The sequence below is a fragment of the Silene latifolia genome, chromosome 10, assembly GCF_048544455.1.
Source record: "Silene latifolia isolate original U9 population chromosome 10, ASM4854445v1, whole genome shotgun sequence".
Classification (NCBI taxonomy): Eukaryota; Viridiplantae; Streptophyta; class Magnoliopsida; order Caryophyllales; family Caryophyllaceae; genus Silene; species Silene latifolia.
Genome location: NC_133535.1, coordinates 12826651 through 12847087, shown reverse-complemented (window position 1 = coordinate 12847087; position 20437 = coordinate 12826651). Strand labels below are relative to the sequence as shown.

General features: G+C 33.6%; 2 protein-coding genes across 2 annotated transcripts; one reads left to right on the top strand and one right to left on the bottom strand.

Annotated features, from left to right (window-relative positions):
* The first annotated feature begins 2412 nt into the window (after positions 1-2412).
* On the top strand, positions 2413-3445 carry LOC141605167 (early light-induced protein 2, chloroplastic-like). Its single transcript, XM_074423837.1, has 2 exons — positions 2413-2743; positions 2844-3445. Exons 1-2 carry the CDS (start codon positions 2513-2515, stop codon positions 3186-3188), a joined length of 576 nt encoding a protein of 191 aa, XP_074279938.1. The 5' UTR covers positions 2413-2512; the 3' UTR covers positions 3189-3445.
* Positions 3446-16219: 12774 nt separating this feature from the next.
* Positions 16220-19305, bottom strand: LOC141605166 (1-aminocyclopropane-1-carboxylate oxidase homolog 4-like). Its single transcript, XM_074423836.1, has 3 exons — positions 18669-19305; positions 17179-17500; positions 16220-16608 (listed from the first exon to the last, which is right to left on the bottom strand). Exons 1-3 carry the CDS (start codon positions 19193-19195, stop codon positions 16348-16350), a joined length of 1110 nt encoding a protein of 369 aa, XP_074279937.1. The 5' UTR covers positions 19196-19305; the 3' UTR covers positions 16220-16347.
* Between the last annotated feature and the right edge of the window lie 1132 nt (positions 19306-20437).

Sequence of the window (20437 nt, the reverse complement as noted above, 5' to 3'; positions counted from 1 at the left end):
ACTTTCCCATCCCTTTCGCAGCCACCTCACACCCTGCCACTTAACAAATTAAACTACAATAGTAAACTAACAACAATCAATTTGGTAGCTGCATTACAAATCAAAAGCAACATCAAGTGTAAACTGCAATAACCAATAGGAAAATGGATAAAAGAGTGAGAACAAAAGGGTTGAATTGCATCCAATAACCAACAAGAATCGTCCCATGAAGCTCGATTACATGGAGAGTTGCAAGAGATAAGACAAAAATGTCATCAGGCCACCATAAAGCTCTTAAAAAAGCAGCAATTTCCATGCCGATGTTTAGAAAAAGCATAAAGAGCTAGAGAAACTGATGCCCAAAACAAGACCCACAACATTGTTTATTTGTTTTCACCGGTGGTGTTTCTCTTCAAAGATTGGAAGTTTTGGGTCATTGTTGAAAAATTAGAAAAAGTGAGAAAAATAATAAATTATAACCGTAATAATGAAGACTAGTTGGAGCTTGTAGGTATGGCGTGATGGTGAGCTGGGTTGAGGGGTGATAGGTATGGCGTGGAAGTGAGCTGGGTTGAGGGTGGTAGGTGCGGCGTGGTGGTGAGCTGGGTTGAGGGTGGTACATAGACTGGTGGTGTTGTTCACAAGAGGACCTAGTGGAGGAAGAAGAAGAAAGCAGGCTTTAATAAAATGACTTGATAGTTTACCGGATTTTACAGGTAAAAAATGGCCCAAGTGCAGTATGGGAGAATGTGAGTAATAGTATGGTTTATTTTGAGTTAAATTGAAGTTTGGATTATTATGAGAAGATGGTCAATGTGATTTATTTACTCTCTCCTTCATCCCTTTCTTTAAGATTATTAGTCACATAATTTATATGTTAGATAATTTATGACAAAAAAATCCAAAGGTTATAAAGAAAGGGATTTATAAGAGAGTAAATAAATAATGTTTGATACGTGTAAAATAACTTTTAAAATATGTCAAATAGTAGACCTAATACTGTATTCTAATAGCATGGCGTAATTTAAATAATCAGCCATATAAAAAAGTAATGTAGTAATGATTTCTTTCCGACCCGTGAGAGAATTGGCAGCATTCAACCTGATTACTTAAACGGTGGCCAATTGTGCACTACTCCAACTTGTACCAATTGCTTTCATCAATCTCTTGGACCACTAAATTTTAGTTTGTGGCCACCAAACTTACCGTCACATTTTACACTCCAAGCCTCACATGGTTCGATTCCGTGAAAAATGTAATTTTGTTATACTTAATAGCTGCTTAATTATAAGATCGTGTTCGAATCTAATCCTAACTAAATGCTAAATTGAAAACATTTTGTGTAAATAAGACCAACCAGATAACTTTAGCAATGTTATATTATAAATTTACATATATTAGAGAAATATTTATAATAAATCTGAAAAATGTTTACAACCAAGACAATAAAAGTGTACTAATAATTCGTAAATTATATTATTATTAAGTGTAATGAAGTTAAGTTACCACTACCACCCATTTGTGCTTTATTAGTTCTTGATACACATCACATAAGTATACTAATAATTTGTAAACTATATTATTATTATCAAGTATAATGAAGTTGAGTTAGACTAGCACCTAATTGCGCTTTATTAGCTACTAATACACATCACATCTTTTACCTAAGCGGCTAAGCTCAATGTAAATATAGTTAAAAACGGTTGCAAATGATCTCAACCTGATCGACGAACCCTTAGAATTAATATGTTTGGTCAAAACTAGGCTTGAGCCTGGTCAAACCAAGCTCAACCCCGCGCTTAACCAATGTAGTTTAATTTGATCCTCAACAAGGCTATGATCAAAAATTCATTTGGGCTCGGTTTAGTTTTTTTGTAATATGAATATTTTTTAAATTATAGTTATTTTGAGTTATACTTGTATAGTTGTGCTTAGCCTGAGTTAATTAAAGCTCAAAATGCCGAGTTAATTTTGAGTCCATCGAAGCTCGAGCTTAGAATAGCTCAAACACACCCTTAGGCCCTGTTCTTTTGGACTGAAACGGATCTGATCTGAACTGAACTGAACTTATAGGATCTGAACTGAACTGAACTTATAGGATCTGAACTAAACTTATAAGATCTGATCTAAACTAAACTGAACTTATAGAATCTGAAGTAAACTTAAGTTAAGTGTCTTTAAGTCCAAAAGAACAGGGCCTTGATCCTTAAAGTGAGTCGAATGTAGGGAAATAACTCTACTTAACGTACCATGACTTCACTAATTCAAACATTGAAAGACAATTTTTGGCCACAAGTGTATAACGAACACGTCGAGCATAGTAGTAAGAATGCATGTGATACCACATACAACGTTAGTGAAGAACGTGTAGCCATAACATCCGTCTAAACATTGCACCCTTCCTCCTATAAATACGATGCTTCATTAGCTTTTAATACTCATCAAATTAAATATTTGTGCCCTACTTTACATCTTCAATAATAATAAATACAATTGTTCTTCTTTTGTGATTATTATTCCAACAATTAAAACAATGGCAATGCAAATGCAATCTCTACTAGTTAGCCCATCAGTTGGTAGCTTTGGTCATGGCTCTAGGTCTAAGGTGGTTAGTTCGTTTGGGCTTGTGCCTTGGAGTGGACGCCAAGTCGGGTTTCGAGTAAGGTGCTTAGCTGAGGATAATGGTCCCCAAGCCGAGTCAAAGATTGAGTCACCTTCGTCATCCATGCCCAATCCCACCCCGGCTCCCAAGCCTTTACCAAAGGTAAATACCAATTAAGTATAAATTGTAATGCGACTGAGTGCGCGCTTTGATTGACCAAAAAAAAAAAAAAAAAACTAATCCATTATGTTGCACTAATCAGGTAAGCACAAAATTCGGAGATTTATTGGCCTTCGGCGGGCCAGCACCCGAGAGAATCAACGGGAGACTAGCCATGATCGGGTTTGTAGCGGCAGTAGCCGTGGAGCTATCCAGCGGCACGGATCTATTAAACCAGATATCCAACGGTGGAGGACAATGGTTTTTAGGAACCAGCATCCTGCTGTCAGTAGCATCACTTGTGCCACTCTTTAAAGGAAAGAGGGCCGAGGCGAAGACCGACGGGTTAATGAATTCTGATGCCGAGATTTGGAACGGTCGTTTCGCTATGTTGGGTCTTGTTGCCTTGGCTTTCACCGAGTATGTTAAGGGTGGTGCCCTTATTTAAACGGTGCACATTTACCGAGCCCAAGGAATTAGTACCTTGGGCTCGGTCACACCTGGCTTTTATTGCCAAGACATTATGAAGATGTAATTGGTTAACAGTTACGGATCAAGTTACAAGTATTAATTTGTTGTATAGCATGACTAAGTAGGGTATTCACCAAATTTATCATGTGTGGAAGCATGTCTGAATGTTTTTGTATAGAAAAAAAATGATATCTTGTTATTATTCAATCAAAGATTTTACTTGAGATTGTTTTAGTAACTCCTTTTATCCGAGTCAATAATTTACACTTACTTTATTTCTGCCCTCACAATATAAAATAAATAGAAACTATTCACTGGTATAAGGGAACTAACTAGTACTCCCTCCTATTCTAGATAAACCTCTCTATTCATGGGGGCACTAGAATTAAGGAGATGGATTAAAATAAGGTAAAGTATTGTAGTGAAGTTATGTAATTGGAGAGAGAAAAGGTATTATGGGGTATTATTGTGGGTTGGATGATTAAAATAAGTATTGTTGTGAAATAGGTTGACTAAAATAAGTATTGTTGTGGGATTAGGTGGGGTATTGTTGGGGGGTGATGTGATTAAAATAAGTATAAAAATTTACTAAATAAGGAAATATGGAAGATATTGTGAATAGATGGAAAAGGAAATAAGGAAGGTTATGTAGAATAGTAGGGAGTAACTAGAGTCAACCTGAGTCCACCCGAGTCAACCCGAGTCTCGAATGTCAAAAATAATGCCATGAATGACTTTATCATGCCATTTGCATTAAAATGACACTAATTAGAGTCAAAATTGACATCAGGCCAATAGCCGACTCCAAATTCAAATCCCGACTTAACACGGATCAAACCCGGGTCAAGCACAAAATGCCTACCCCATAACACCCAAAAATCATCTTAGTAGATGCCCATATTGTTATACGACATATTTTATAAATACCAAAAATCAAACTAACAAAACAATAGATAGGGGAAAGGCCACGTCCAAATTGAGAAGGACAAGACAACCCATTGAGGCACTAGGTGGCTCGCGCCTCTTTAGGCGTCCTCCTTAGCCTCCAAGCAAACTCAACCGACCTACCACCCCACATTTCTCTATAAATACCTATCTACACACCATAATCCTTACACGAGAGTCCGCCCCCTCACATCTCCCTTAAACTTCTATACTCGACTTCTTAAGTCAAAAAATCGACACGTGTTTTCGACCTACCGACCGAAAACACAAGCCTTACAAATTTTGTTTGGTACCGTCGCCGTGCATTCGATCGACCCATTCGACCAACTCAACATTAATCGACATGTTTTCAGAAAAAGGGATTATGTGACGGGCAATCAGTCACAAATCCGTCTATGTGACGGATAGTCCGTCACAATCCCGTGTTTTCAGATTTCCATATGTCACGGTTTACCCGTCACAAAAAAAGATACATGTGACGGACTATCCGTCACAAGTCCGTACTGAATTACTGTTTATGTGACGGACAACCCGCCTCAGGTACTTTTTATGTGATGGGTAATCATCACATTCCTTGGCGTCCTTGATTTTATTAACGCGCCATTATTATGCGACGGTATGTGAGGGATAGTCCGTCGCAATAGATTGTCCGTCACAAGTCCATCACAAACCCGTGTTTCGGAATTTTTATCCATCCTTACTCTTCTGTCACTGATCCGCTATATCCATGTAGTGTAATACACTAACATTTTTGTTCTGGGACTTTCGAATCGCGAAAACCGTGTATTATATGCTTCAATTTGAGCTGTTCGGGAAGTTGACCTATTCGGTTTCAGCCCCAAATAACAACTTTTAATCCATTGTTCCTCAATATACGATTTTTGCACGAGTGTCCTATATTTCTTACCGAAATCCTCAAACGTACTCTGTTGCTCCTGGAAATTTTTGTGGCTAATTTTCTGACCAAGGGAACCATCCGGTGATTTACGGACATTTTTGTTCCGAGGGCCTGGAATCTCAAAAACCGTGTATAATACTCCCTTTGGACATCAATTTTCTTCCTATTTTTCTATTATATATGAGGAATATTTTATTGAAATGGGATGAAAACAGAAAGTCAAAGAAAGTACAGTTCAATTTCCGGTTCAGGGAGGTCGTTTCGGGGCACTTTTCGTAGTCAGTCATATGAGTCATAACAACTGGGAGCACCCTTCACTCGGATTTCCTACCACATGTCCGAGTTCGCTTCGGGATTTGACCTATTCGATTTCAGCTTCAAATAAAAACTTTTAATCCATTGTTCCTCATTATCCGATTTTCGCACGAGTGTCATTTATCGCTCACACGCACCCTCAAACGTCCTCTGTTGCATCTGAAAATTTGTTTGGCCACACTTTCACACCCGAGGAACCATTCGTGTGATATACCGACATTTTTGTTCCGGGACCCTCGAATCGCGAAAACTGTTTATTATACAATTCAATTTGAGCTGTTCAGGAGTTTGTACGGGTCACGTTTCTTTTTCTAACACATATCCGAGATCGCTTCGGGAGTTAGCCTATTTGATTTTCGCCCCAAATAAAACCTACTAATCCATTGTTTCTTATTATCCTATTTACGCATGAGTGTCGTTTATCGCTTACTGGCATCCTCAAACAACGTTCGTTGCTCCTAAAATTTATGTATCCGCTTTTTCTGACTCGAGGAACCATCCGTGTGATTTAGGGACATTTTTGTTCCGGGACCCTGGAATCTCAAAAACCGTGTATTATACACTTCAATTTAAGCTGTTCAGGAGGTTGTACCGGGGCACGTTTTGTTTTCAATCTGATTTCCTACCACATGTCCGAGTTCGCTTCAAAAGTTGACCTATTCGTTTCAGCCACAAATAACAACTTTTAATTCATTGTTCCCCATTATCCGATTTTTTACAAATGTAGTTTATCGCTCATCGGCACCCTCAAACGTCCTGTGTTGCACCTCAAAATTTGTTTAGCCACTCTATCGGACCAAGGAACCATCTGTGTGCTTTGCGGACATTTTTGTTCCGGGATCCTTAAATCTCGAAAAGCGTGTATTATAAGTTGAGTCTTGGATTTTCAAGACTCAACTTAAAACTTTCTCAAGGTTAGAGTTGATTATTGGTAGTCTTGAGTGAGTCTTGTTTCAAAATTTACCAAAGTTGTGTCTCAAAACTACCAATAATCTTACCCTAAGGGTATGATTATTGGTAAGACTTACCAAAGACTTAAGACTCTGCCATATTAGTTTTTCACTAACTTTTATTATTTCTTTATTGTTCAGATCGGCCACGCAACTCAGACGACATACATTATCAGTCAGATTCACCTCAGACTCTAATTTTCCATTTCACTTCTTTTTTTTTTTACAAATTTAAAAAAGAAAAGAATAAAAAGAAATTACACATGTAATACATTCTTTGGATAATTTCGTTTAACAGTGGGGTCAAAACTCACCCAAAGTCTTAAGTTAAGTCTTAGAAATACTTAAGACTTTGTTAAGACTTTGGTAGATTATTGGTAATCTTGAGTAAATCTTATCTGAAGCTTTACTATAATCTTATTTAAGACTATCAATAATCTCTTACCCTAAGGTGATAAACTCATCTTAAAATAAAATTTGTGATGAAACCATATTTCAAATATTAATTATTATCATTACTAGATTTCGTGCCCGTGCGTTACACGGGTTACTAAATATTGTTTTATTTTTAGGTGAACTTGTGAAAAATGTAAGCTCTTAAGTGTGAACATTATTATTATTTGATTGAATCAAACTTCAAGAATACTTTTAATAACTTAAATAAGTGAAAATTAGACCAATTGTTCTAAGACATCAGGTCACTTAAGCTTTATTTCTAGGATATCAGTTTTAATCAATGGCTTAATGTGATTAATCTAAAAGAATCCCTCTCAACTTGTGAAAAATGTTAATTTTTACATGTGAAAATGTATATTTGGAATTAACTTATTAGCTTAAAATAGAATCTAATGTACTCTGAGAAAAAATTAATTTAATTAATACTGCTGGTAGGATATGAAATTAAGAATCTCAAGTTCTCAACTTGATAAATTTAATAGACGTCAAATATGTTGTACAATCCTTAAAAAACATGCACTACTATATTTATTCTCTTGCTTACAAATTTCTTTAAAATAATGTTAATTAGTTTGAATGCCCGTGCGTTGCAACGGGGTAATTAACTTATTTATAATGCAAAAAAAAAACATATGGGTTTAATGTTTACATTTTATGTCTAATGATTTGTTTACATATTATTAAAATATCTCTTTTAAAAAAAATAAAAGATTAATATATACGTGGGTTAACTCTTATTTATAATCATATAATCACCCTACCTTATACTAATCTTTCGATGTGGTACAATTCTACTATTTATAAGTAATATATTCACCAAACTTGGATTATTTTTCTGATGTGGGACAATTCTACTATTTACACGTAGTATATCATCAAACCCGCATTGTTTTTATAATGTGGGAAAAATAACATACTCAGAATTACACCATCTTTTTTGCACTTAGTTCGAAATTCAACCAGATCCCGAATACCGAATACGGTTAATTGTTACTCATTATATTTAATAGTTATATTTAAATTTAATAATATGATCAAGTACTATCCATTAATATTTGTCGCTGTTTTTCTTCATTTCTTTTTATCATAATTGAGATACGGAAATTTCCCGTGGTACCCCTTAATTTTGTCAGATTTTTCATGTTACCCCTACTTTTAAGAATCTGCCTATGGTATCCTTGAAGTTCCATTTTTTTGCCCATGGTACCCCCTAATGTAAAGGATGTTAAATAGACGTTAAGTTTGATGGCGTGGCAAAAAAATAACAATTAAAAAATAATACCCCCTTTATTGTTTTATTGGTACGGATATCTCTCTCTTTTAAATGAAAATTTAATTAAGTATATCATTATAATATTGGAAATTTCTCATGGTAACCTTGAACTTTGATAGATTACACATGGTACCCCTAATTTTAAGTTTCTACAAATGGTACCCCTGTGTTCACCTTTTTCTTTCCCAAAATACCATTTGACAACTTCCGTCATAACGTCATTGCTCCTATGACTTTTGACCTCTTTTTCTTTTGTTATCTAGTACACAAACACTTCATCATCTAATTCTTAAATCCAAATTTTATTTAATAAACTAACATTTAATACCTAAATAACAAAACACAAATAGCATGGCATGCTCAATTACTCAAGTTACTCATAGGAGTAACGACGTTATAAAAAAAGTAAACACAAGGGTATTATATGTACAAACTTAAAATTAGGGGTATTATGTGTAATCTAACAAAATTCGAGGGTACCATGAAAAATTTCCGTTATAATATTGACCATTTTATCGATCTTTCTCCCACCTAAAAAAATGTTACAACTTTAAAAATTTAACATTTAATTCAAGATTATGTTTAAAGTCTCTTAAATAATAAGTATACTTTGAGAGATTCAATATATTTGGGGTGATACCTAAGTTCCAAGGATAAGTCCTATTTATAATCATGGAATCACCCTACCTTATGATAATCTTATGATGTGGGACAATTCAACTATTTATACGTAGTATATATTTATCACACCTACATTATTTTTCAATGTAAGACGAATAACATATTTAAAAGTACACCATATTTTTTGAACCTAATTCGAAATCCAACCCGATTTAATAATAAGCAAATACTACATTATCTATTAATATTCATATGTTTGTTTTTTATTTATTTTTATCATAATTAAAATATGTGCAAATGATATGAACCTATACTCTAATGATAGAATTTTTTTTAACACACTTCTAATTATATTATTTAAATGTAGTACATTTACCACACCTATATTATTTTTCAATGTGGGACATATAAAATCTATAGGTAGAAAATATACTGATATAAACTTTTAAGAGCTCTCCAAGATAATACTTAAGAGACTCAAAAGATTTTGGGTTGATGCCTAAGTTCCAAGTATGCCTCCTATTTATAATTATAGAATCAGCCACCTTATACTAATCTTTCGATATGAGACAATTCTACTATTTATATGTAGTATGTTCACCACACCTACTTATTTTTCAATGTGGGATAAAACATACTAAAAAGTACACAATTTTTCATATTAAGAAGTACAACATCTTTAATATGTGCAAATAATATGAAATTTATACTCTAATGATAGCATTTTTTACCACAAAGCTAAGCTAGTTATATTATTTTCATAATTTTTTAACGATATTTTTTTTGACAAATGAAATGTAAAAGTTTAATATTGACCGTTTTATCGATCTTTCTCCCACCTAAAAAAATGTTACAACTTTAAAAATTTAACATTTAATTCAAGATTATGTTTAAAGTCTCTTACATAATAAGTATACTTTGAGAGATTCAATATATTTGGGGTGATGCCTAAGTTCCAAGGATAAATCTTATTTATAATCATGGGATCACCACACCTTATGATAATCTTATGATGTGGGACAATTCAACTATTTATACGTAGTATATATTTATCACACCTACATTATTTTTCAATGTGAGACGAATAACATATTTAAAAGTACACCATATTTTTTGAACCTAATTCGAAATCCAACCCGATTTAATAATGAGAAAATACTATATTATCTATTAATATTCATATGTTTGTTTTTTATTTATTTTTATCATAATTAAAATATGTGCAAATGATATGAACCTATACTCTAATGATAGAATTTTTTTTATTTAAACGTAGTACATTTACCACACCTATATTATTTTTCAATGTGGGACATATAAAATCTATAGGTAGAAAATATAATGATATAAACTTTTAAGAGCTCTCCAAGACAATACTTAAGAGACTCAAAAGATTTTGGGTTGATGCCTAAGTTCCAAGTATGCCTCCTATTTATAATTATAGAATCAGCCACCTTATACTAATCTTTCGATGTGGGACAATTCTACTATTTATATGTAGTATGTTCACTACACCTACTTATTTTTCAATGTGGGACAAAATATACTAAAAAGTACACAATTTTTCATATTAAGAAGTACACCATCTTTAACATGTGCAAATAATATGAAATTTATACTCTAATGATAGCATTTTTTACCACAAAGCTAATTATATTATTTTCATAATTTTTTTAACGATATTTTTTTTGACAAATGAAATGTAAAAGTTTGATATAAAAATTGGAAATATCACTTGAGTATAATTTAGGAAATATGCATATTATAATAATTAAAAGATTCTCTACTTTATTTTTTACATCAAAAATTATACTTTCCTAAATTAATTTTGGATGATGTGGACGCTCTTAAATCGCTCGAAAAAACTCTCTTTTATATATATATATAGATATAGATGTGTAATATGGATATATTGTAGAATCCTTACAAACATACACTTCTACATTTGTGGTTTCATTTATCTTGTTAATATAGTTGTCCTACTTGTATTCTAATCCAATATAAACTGGTGGTTGTGGAAGCCTAACTTTCTCAAATACTTTTAAATAAACATATTCAAGTAATTATTATTATCCTTATTATTAATGTAATTTGGGGATTTCAAATAAGCAGACTAAACTACTAATTTATCTCTAATTAAACTCCATCTACATGCAATATAATAACTTTTTCTTAGTAAAAGAAAAATTCAAGATAATAACTAACGGGATTTAAATTAGGAACAACTCAAGAGGAGTTCAAATTGATTCATTATAATAACTTGAGCAATATTTTACCCGTCGCAAGCTTGCGACGGATATGCCCGTCACAAATAAAAATTTGTAAACTTTTTGAAATCAGTCATTTATATTGAGAAGTATACGAAATGCAAAAATATTACGTAGTTGTATAAAGAAGTACTTTGTCAACTATACCTACGTATCATGATGTTTCATTCCAATTAATTGAGTTAAGATTTCGGCTCATAATTTGTCAACTTACATAAATTTTGTACAATAATGTTTATATATATCATTAAGATCACCCTCTTAGATACTTGTTTTAAAATACTCTGTATACAATTACAATAAATTCATGCGCAGCCCTTCAAACATTCAACCAAAAATGAAGTGGTTTACCGACGTTACACACAAATACTTATGTAAAGCGTTTTATACAATTTTATCGTAAAATGAGAATCTTTAAGTAACCAAATTTATCCATTAATAGGGTTGTATTTTGACCCGCTTTACAACTATTATAGTGTAAAACCGCTTTACACAAATGCCAACTCTACGTGAAAATACATGCATGCCATTATTTTGGTATGAAGTTCATTTTTCATTGCCTCCACTATTTCACGTATCATAGAAATCATAGGTCATAGCAAAGTTCCATTAAAGTATCAATATTGTGCGCTAATCAGAGTAGAAACAATTAATTATGAGTTACTCCCCCGTCTCATTCATTTGATGATTAAATTGATGAATTCCAAGAAACAATGGTTGAACTAATGGAACTCTCAACCATGTAGGACGATTACCTTTTGTTAGATGCCTCATGCCTGAATTCCAAAACACAAATTTCCTGCCATATGCCTGATACAGTGTCGCCTAAAAACTTTGTTAGATGCATAGTATTCTTTACCTTTTGATGTTTTCGGGAAGATGATTATGTTCAGGGCTATAAAAAGAGAATCTATTTATTTTCATGGTACAAAAATACGATCTTGAACGTAGCCAAACCTGTAAAAAAAAAGCAGTATCAAGATGGCATAGATATACATTAAACGGGGTTCAGGCTTGCGGCAGAATAATTCGGATTAGCACCAGATCATGTAGGAATAATACTCATTACAAAAATAAACATGGCAAAAAATAAAAAAATATGACGCACAAAATTTTTAAACGTGGATGGCCTGTATATATAATGAATTGCATGACCCTAAGTTCCCTAACACTTTGGTTAGTTTAAGGAGTCGTAAACATGTCAACTTCGTTTAAATATAATAAATAATATGTTACTTTATCTTATAAAATTTTAATTTTATTTTAGTTTTAAGATAATATGTTTCTTTATCTTATGAAATTTTAATTATATTTTAATCTTAAGTGTTTTTAAATAGTTGGAGTCTCCCAGAGGGCCTGAAAAAAGCCTCTTTTATATAGATACTAGATTTAATGCCCGTGCGATGCACGAGCCTACTTGTAGTGTTCTATGGTGTGCATATGTAGTAAGAAAAAAGGTAAAAGGAGGGCAATCTTAAATTCTCGTAAAAGATTGTTAATTTTAGAACTTTTTCTTAGTTAAATAAGTCCATTTTTTTTGGGTTGAACGAAGCTGAACTGAGATGAATTGAGCTGACTAAATTGAAATTTGATGAGATGAATAAAGCTGAAATAAGCTCAATTGAACTAAAATAAGCTGAATTGAGCTAAGCTGAATTGAAGTGAGGTGAATTAAGCTAAATCAGAGGTGAAATTAAGCCGAAAAGAACATGGCCTAAAGATAAGTCCAATATCAAACATACTACCTAAAAATTTCAAATTTATGCATATATCATACTGATCGAGTTATTTTTCTTTGGCCACTGAAATAGTCATAACATTAATACAATTTTGATCATGTCGGAAGCTTTGTTAGAATATTTTCAGAAGCTTCCTTGATATCATGTTGATTTTGGCTTTTCATTGAAATAAATTAACAATTTATCTATTGGATGTTCTCTTCTTTATCTATACATCATTAATTATGGTATGAAAAGGTATCACATTCTAAATAGTTCATTTGTATTGGACAAAAAAAAAACATTCTTATTAAATCAATAAATCAAACTCTAACATACATGTATATTTCTTCAAGCATGGGATATTACTATATCTAATAGGCTTAGCTAAACATCATCAGTTCAAGTTAGCCGTATATACTACTATATCTAATAGGCTTAACTAAACTCTAACACACATGTAATCATGTATGTCTAAGAAACATAGTCAAATGTAAACTCTCAAATTCTATTTTTATTTCTATACCTTTACAAATTACAATTACTCATTCTCAAATATTTAAGTTTTGATAAAGTAAAATACTACCTCCGTCCCGGACATTTGTTAACATATATTGTTTTGGGCTTATCTCAGTCAATTATTTACCTTTCTATTTTAAACATATTTTTAATAATGTCAAGGAAGTACAATCGTCAAATAGTCAACAACATCCAACAGCTTAATTAACCGAGTCAAGCATTGACTCCTATATTCCCTCCTTTAGTTTCTCACATATTGACTAAGTTGTTTAAGGTATATTTAGTCACATGTAATCCTACTTTGTAGATTGTTGTTAGCTAGTAATTAGGCTTAGTTAACTTATTCTTAGGTGGTTATTTTTGTATAAATACTTAGCCTTTATAATCATCTTATACACATTTAATATTATTAACTCATATGTTTCATTATATGGTATCACGAGTCTAATACGATTCTCACGATCACCTACATATCGTTTCCCGAAATTCGAGTCTCTCTCTCTCACACACACACGCACACACCTGGTTTTCTTCGTTCTTTTTCTACCCGACCAATCGACAATGTCCTCCTCTCAACTTCAACTCGTAAATTGGTCCCCTCCTCTTTTATTAGTCTTTGTGCTAAAATCAAAGGTAAACAAATGCCAGGATAGAGGGAGTAGTTGACTAAACAGATAAAGAAGTTTAACTCAAGAATAACTGAGCATAAGTAAAAGCGTAAGCTTCTTATTAAAACGGAGAGTTAAATATTATACACTTACTTATATATACAAGTAAAATAAATTATCTGAGCATTGTTATACACCGGAATAACTCATGTCCTTAGTAATAATATTAACATTGAAATGGCACCAGCGATAATACTCAAATTCATTATCCTATGTCAATATCCTACCATATAAGACAAAAAAGAGAAGATCAGTATTCATTCATAATTCTGACTCAATATGCTTAACGTATTTGTTGAATTTGTATAATTCAAAATTGGAAAAAGCAATTATTGTTGCGAACAGAAAACGTATAAAAAAAATATACTCTGTATGTCTTTACGATAATGTGGAAGGGTGCTATAAAGATTTTTTTGTACATATCACGATATCAATATCGTCAATATAAACCATACCTGCTGTAAGAATAAATTATTTAAAGATCTTTCATCCATGAATTTGACCATCTCATATGCTCAATTTACATTGTACCTGAAATTTCCACCCAAATTATTAGTACGGAAGATGATAACTTTATATAAATGGTTAAAAAATACTTGTTATACATGATGCTATACAAAAATTAATATATACATATACACAATCTATAAAGAAGAAAAAGGGGAGTAGTCGAAGCTAGCAATTAAGAAGAAATCATAAAATCTGAATCTTGCGCGTGTGTCATATGTGTATATATAGTCTTACAATGCTCAACTACAAAGTTTGAATCTAGTTGAACTTCTTGTTTATTTATTTTTTTTGGCACATTCGTCTTGCTTTTTTATTTATTGTTATTATTAAGTTTCGTAGTTTACCTGTGACTAGAGGTGATTATGGGCCGGGCCAATGCGGGCTTGGGCCGGGCCTTTTTAACAAAAGCGGCTCATTTGTGTGGGCCGAGCCGGGTCGTGCCAGATGCATGGGCTTATTTAACAAGCCCAAACCCGTCCCTTATGGGCTAATGCGGGCTTTTGGGCCTAAATGGACTTTTTCAGGCCCTAAAATTTACGACTTATCCTAAGAAATAATTAGCGTAATACCTTCAGTTACAACTTTTAAAACATACATAATGTATAAAATTGCACAAAATATGATAAAATGCATATGAATTGCTCTCTAAAATAAAATAATGACAAAAATCGCCACTTTATAATGCTTAATCATGCATTCTTAGATATGATTTATGTTATGTATAAATTGTTTTATAAATCTAAAAAAATATACTTGAGTTTGTAAAGAGTTGAGTATAACTTTAACGCTACTTTAATATGTTTTATTAGAAAAAATATTTATTATTAATAAATATGGGCCGGGCCGGGCCAAAATTTGGGCCAAACGCTTAGCCTAAACCCGGCCCCAAAATATTTTCGGCCTTTTTAGGTCGGCCCATGGGCTTTTTTGGGCCAAAACTAAAGGCCCAAGCCCTTCAAAAAACCGGGCCGGGTAGGGCCAATGGGCTTGGGCCATTTGATCAGCTCTACCTGGGACATTGTTTTTATCTTATTTCAATTATTTATCTATAACTAAATATAAAATAATTAAGATAGTTCGTAAAAGTGGGAGACTCTATAATCGCTCGAAAAAAGCTTCCTTTAATAATATAAATAGATATTGATTATCCATATGGTTGTCTTTGCTATAAACTAAGGTTCTCATTATTGAAACCGTCTAAATTAAATTGAAATATAAACAGAATTGAAATGTTGAGCATATTCTCGAAGATCTAGACTGTTGTATTTACCATTGGATATAATCTGGCCCCAATTCTTATTTCAGACCAAGGGTATCCGTCTTATTAATAAGACGGATACCATATTCTCTCACAAAATACCCATTTAGGGTGAGTGGAGAAGCACATGGAGGGTTCCACCTTTGTCCCCTCTACCCATTTCCTCTCACACAACTACCCGTCTTAAAATCCGACCCGTTTTAAGCAAGACTTACTCATAATCTGGATGCATAAGAAAGATGAGCTCTGATCAGATACTGACTGATACTCTGTACTCAACTATCTAAGAAAATCAAGAACAGTGAAGTAGAAATGAGTAGCCTCTAATTAGCAAAACCCTGAATAATAACTTCCCGTAAGGCGAATTATTCAAACATTAAGCAGACAAAAGTCACCTGAAGCAAGTCGCCAACGTTGACGACAAGGGCACCAGGAATCGGTTTTTAAACTAATTTTCGATATCCATGGCCAGGTTTTGGGTAGCTGGCGTCCGTTTTAGATAATACTCCCTCTAATCCAGTCTTCCCATTTGACTTCTCACGGTCTCCAAAACAACACCTTAACCATAATTTTCTCTATTTGTAGAGAATTAGTGATTCGAGTGCAAGGATGAAGAAAAGTATGGTACAAAATCACTGTAACCAAATGAGTACATACACGGTAGCAAGTTACATATCTTACAGTGCAGGTATATGAACTCAAACCAAAGATTACACCCTTGTTGATTCTTCAACCAATTTATCCTTCACTTTTTAAGCGGAAATAGTTTACTAAGGACTTGCCATCCAGTTCCTTTGTAAAGAACCTGTTGAGGAATTCTGTGATTGTAAATTCCTGGTAAAGTGCAGGCTCTTCGGGTGATACTAACTCAGGTAAAGGTCCATATGTGTGTTCCCTAGAGCCCGGGTTGAAAAACACAGCAATTGAGACCCGTGGTTCTTGTAAGGGATTGGCGTATACTCGATGATCTACACTGGTGTATTTACCATTGGACAGAATCTGGATGCAGAAGAACGAAAAGCAGTGATAAGAAGATCGAAAAATAGCATAATATGAGTTCACCTTTAATGATACAGAGATACAAGAGACTAAACTATTTTTGTAACAAGTTTCGACATTCAGTATATTATACGCTTCATTAGTTCACCATAAAAAATCAAGAACCCTATGTAATGAAAGATTGTTGTTTAATTAACAGACATTAACCGGTGGCCACAAATAAGCAACAAGACTGACTGTATCTTGAGTATCTTGTGATTAACAATAACTTGAACAATTATGACTTTAAACGACCTGAACAGACTCTTGCCGGTAAATGACATGATAAAACCGTACTTGATATGACCGGGAAAAGCTCAATCCGTACTTGACATGAATGACCTATTTGTCAAGTTTACTAGCAACAAATACAATGCAACCTAAAGGTCTATAGTACACTAAAGAGCAAATTCTACATAAAACCTTCCTGCAACATTTGTTGATAAGATGAGAAGACGTTTTAAGGTTCTAGGATGAGTGTTCAGCTTGAAACTCATTTTAGATCAGAAGACGGTCTTATACAAAACATACCTGAAGCAAATCGCCAACATTGATGACAAGGGCACCAGGAATAGGTTTCACATTGATCCAATTGTCGCCATGTTTAACCTGCAACCCGCCTACTTGATCTTGCAGGAGGATTGTGAAAACCCCCGGATCTGCGTGGGATGCAATCCCAACTGTCTTGTCAGGCTCCGGGCAATAAGGATAATAATGGCCTACCATGACACGATTTTCTAAACATGATAGCTCCTTTAACCTGTCAACACTTAATCCTAGTCCTTCTGAGAACAATCCCAACAGTAGCTCTCCTAGCTGCTCCACTTCCTTGTTCCACTCAACCACCTCTTCTCTGCCAAAGTCGGAATTGTGAACATCACCAAAAACTCATTTTCAGAGAGAGCTTATGTAATAAAATTTGCCCAAGACTATAATACAAAATTCACAAAGTAAAATTTAGCTTAGCTGGCAGTCCTGGGACACCAATTATCTACTCGCATTTAGTTAGAAGAATTCGATAATGGTGCGTGTGTAAGTGATGGACTTCACTATGTTACGGAAACTTAATTGGTTGAAAATGAATTGTCCAAACGTCATACTCTTGTTTATGTCAGAGTGACCGACATGGGTGTGACTGTGAGACAATATGAAAAAAAACGTCCAATATAGCACATTAACAATCAATCACTCCACACCAAACGAGAGACGTGCACGTATCAATAGAACTAATGATTTGGACAATTGAACCTAGTGGCGGAGCCAGGATTTCCCGTTAGGAGGGCGAAAAATTTCAGCAGGGGCAAACGTGAAATTTCATAAGATAAATTTGAAATTTTTTCGAAAATTTAACTAAAAACCTGGGGTTTTTCCATTTTCAGCAGGGACGACCGCCCGTGCTAGCCCCCTCGCTCTACCACTGATTTGAACCTAGAGAATTTGTAACACAATTTTCTAGGTCCGCTACTGGATGACACCATCGTCGTCCATCGACCAGCTTTGGTGGAGAATGATTTATCAAACGCCAATATAGACACGTGGTCAACACCAATTCTTGTTTAAAACTGTCTAACATCAATTCTTGTTTAAAACAGTCTTAATTTAAGACGGCTCTCTTATCCAATTAAACTAGAGGTGGAAATAAAAGGAGAATGTGACAGGTCTTAAGCTAAGACGGTCTTAAGCAACAACAAATCAGCAACTACATGGTCAAACGAGCACCAAAAATAAATTCAGAACTCTGATTATATAATTAAAAATAGTAAAAAGAAAGGTAAAATTAAACAATTGACTGGGAGAGAGGGAATACTAAGTACTCCTTATTCACTAAGTTCTTCCATTTTGGTAGAATTTAGTGGTACGGTGATATGTGGATGTAAATAAAAGTAAGGGAGAAAATGTGGGGTCATAAGTTGATAACCACAAATAATATACTAATAAGAAAAGTGGAAGATCTTTGTGAATTTGCCGTTTTAGGAATTGTGGAAGATCTAGGAGGGAGTAACAATTAAACCAAAGCGTACCTGCAAATTGCGGGTATAGCTTCAACATCGACGATGGAGGGGCCTAGCCTTATGGAAAGAGTATCCCTCCAACTAGCAGCCTTAGACACAAACAAATCCACGTTGGAAAAATAATTACATCCACTACCCATCCCTCTACTATAATACTCCCTTCGCACCTCCGCTGGTTGCTCGTGGAACGCCTTAATCGCGTCCACGAGACGGTGGAGGAGCGATACGGGAACACCATGGTTGACTATCTGGAAGAATCCGTACTTTTTAGAAGCTTCTCGAACCTTCTCTAACGCTTCTTCCCGCGGGGTCCCTAGTAAGTCGATCACGGGGATCGAGTCTGAGTCCGAGTCCGAGTTTAAATCGGGTATTGAGATTTGGTTTTCGGGTGGGTGATGGAAAATACGAGGGATTTGGGATATGCCTGAATCGACTAGACCTTTAACACCGAGTTTGGTTTCGTCGAATTCGTTGACTTCTTTTTGACGATCGTATGTTTGGGGATCATTTGGTTGTTGGTTGATGATTGTTGTCATGATTGTTGATTTGGGTTATTGGTCAAAAGAGAGATGCCGATCTCAAGACTTTTTTTCAAGTTTCAACCTTTGAACTTTTATTATACACCATCCCGATCAACAGTTATCATTATCCGGATATTTAAGAAATCGTGAAAGTGGTAATTTAGCCATTTAACTTTGTTCGATGGTGAAATTAGGCTCTTTAAGTTTCAATTGTAGCAATCAAAGCCCTTAACTTTAGTCAAAAGTGCAATTAAACCCCGTTGTTCGATTTTTCATGAAATTCCACCAAAATTCATTTTTATAATCCAATTAATTAAATATAAATTTAATTTTTATAGCCTTATAAATTTTATACAATCTATAATTATAATAAGTAGTATTTTTATAATTTTACAATTTTAGACAATTTATTATAAATGTAAGAATAATTGATCTAATTTTATCATATTTTTATTTTATTCATTATAAATGAATGTAAAAAAATAATTAACCTTATATAAACTAATAAAGTTAAAATTAGTAATTCTTATGTATAATTAGTTGTATAATATAAATATAAAATGTATTTTTATTGAGATTTAAGTGAAAAATAAAAATTGGGGTTGAATTTCACTTTTTGTTAAAGTTATGGGACTTAATTGCTACAATTGAAAGTTAAGGGGCCCAGTTTCACCATTGAACAAAGTTAAGGGGCAAATTACCACTTTCGCGTTTAAGAAATGGATTTTAAACATTGATAACTGTAACTATTGACTTTTTTTTATTTTTTTAAGAAATGGATTTTAAACATTGATAACTGTAACTATTGACTTTTTTTTATTTTTTTATTTTTTTGAGGGAATACTATAACTATTGATTGGAAATAATATTTTAAACATTGATAATCATCATTATCGATTATCCATATGATATGATTGCTTTGCTAAAAAGTAAGGTTCTCGTTATTGAAAGCGTCTAAATTGAATTGAAATAAATTGAACAGAATTAAAATGGTAAGCCGAATTGCACGAATCTGAATTGAATTGAATTGAACTTAATCATATAATTGCACTGAGTGTGGGGTTGCCGTCTAGAGTTATAGCCTTTATAATTGGGCTTTTAGGATCCTTTTAAAATGTTTGAGTGAAAATAATTTAACATTTAGCAGAGGCTCCTTTGGTCACAAATTATCCCTTGTAGCCAGTAGTCCGGTACGATGTAGACGATATAAAAGCTTAGCTAGATAAAACGATTTCAAATATTAATAAAAGACATATT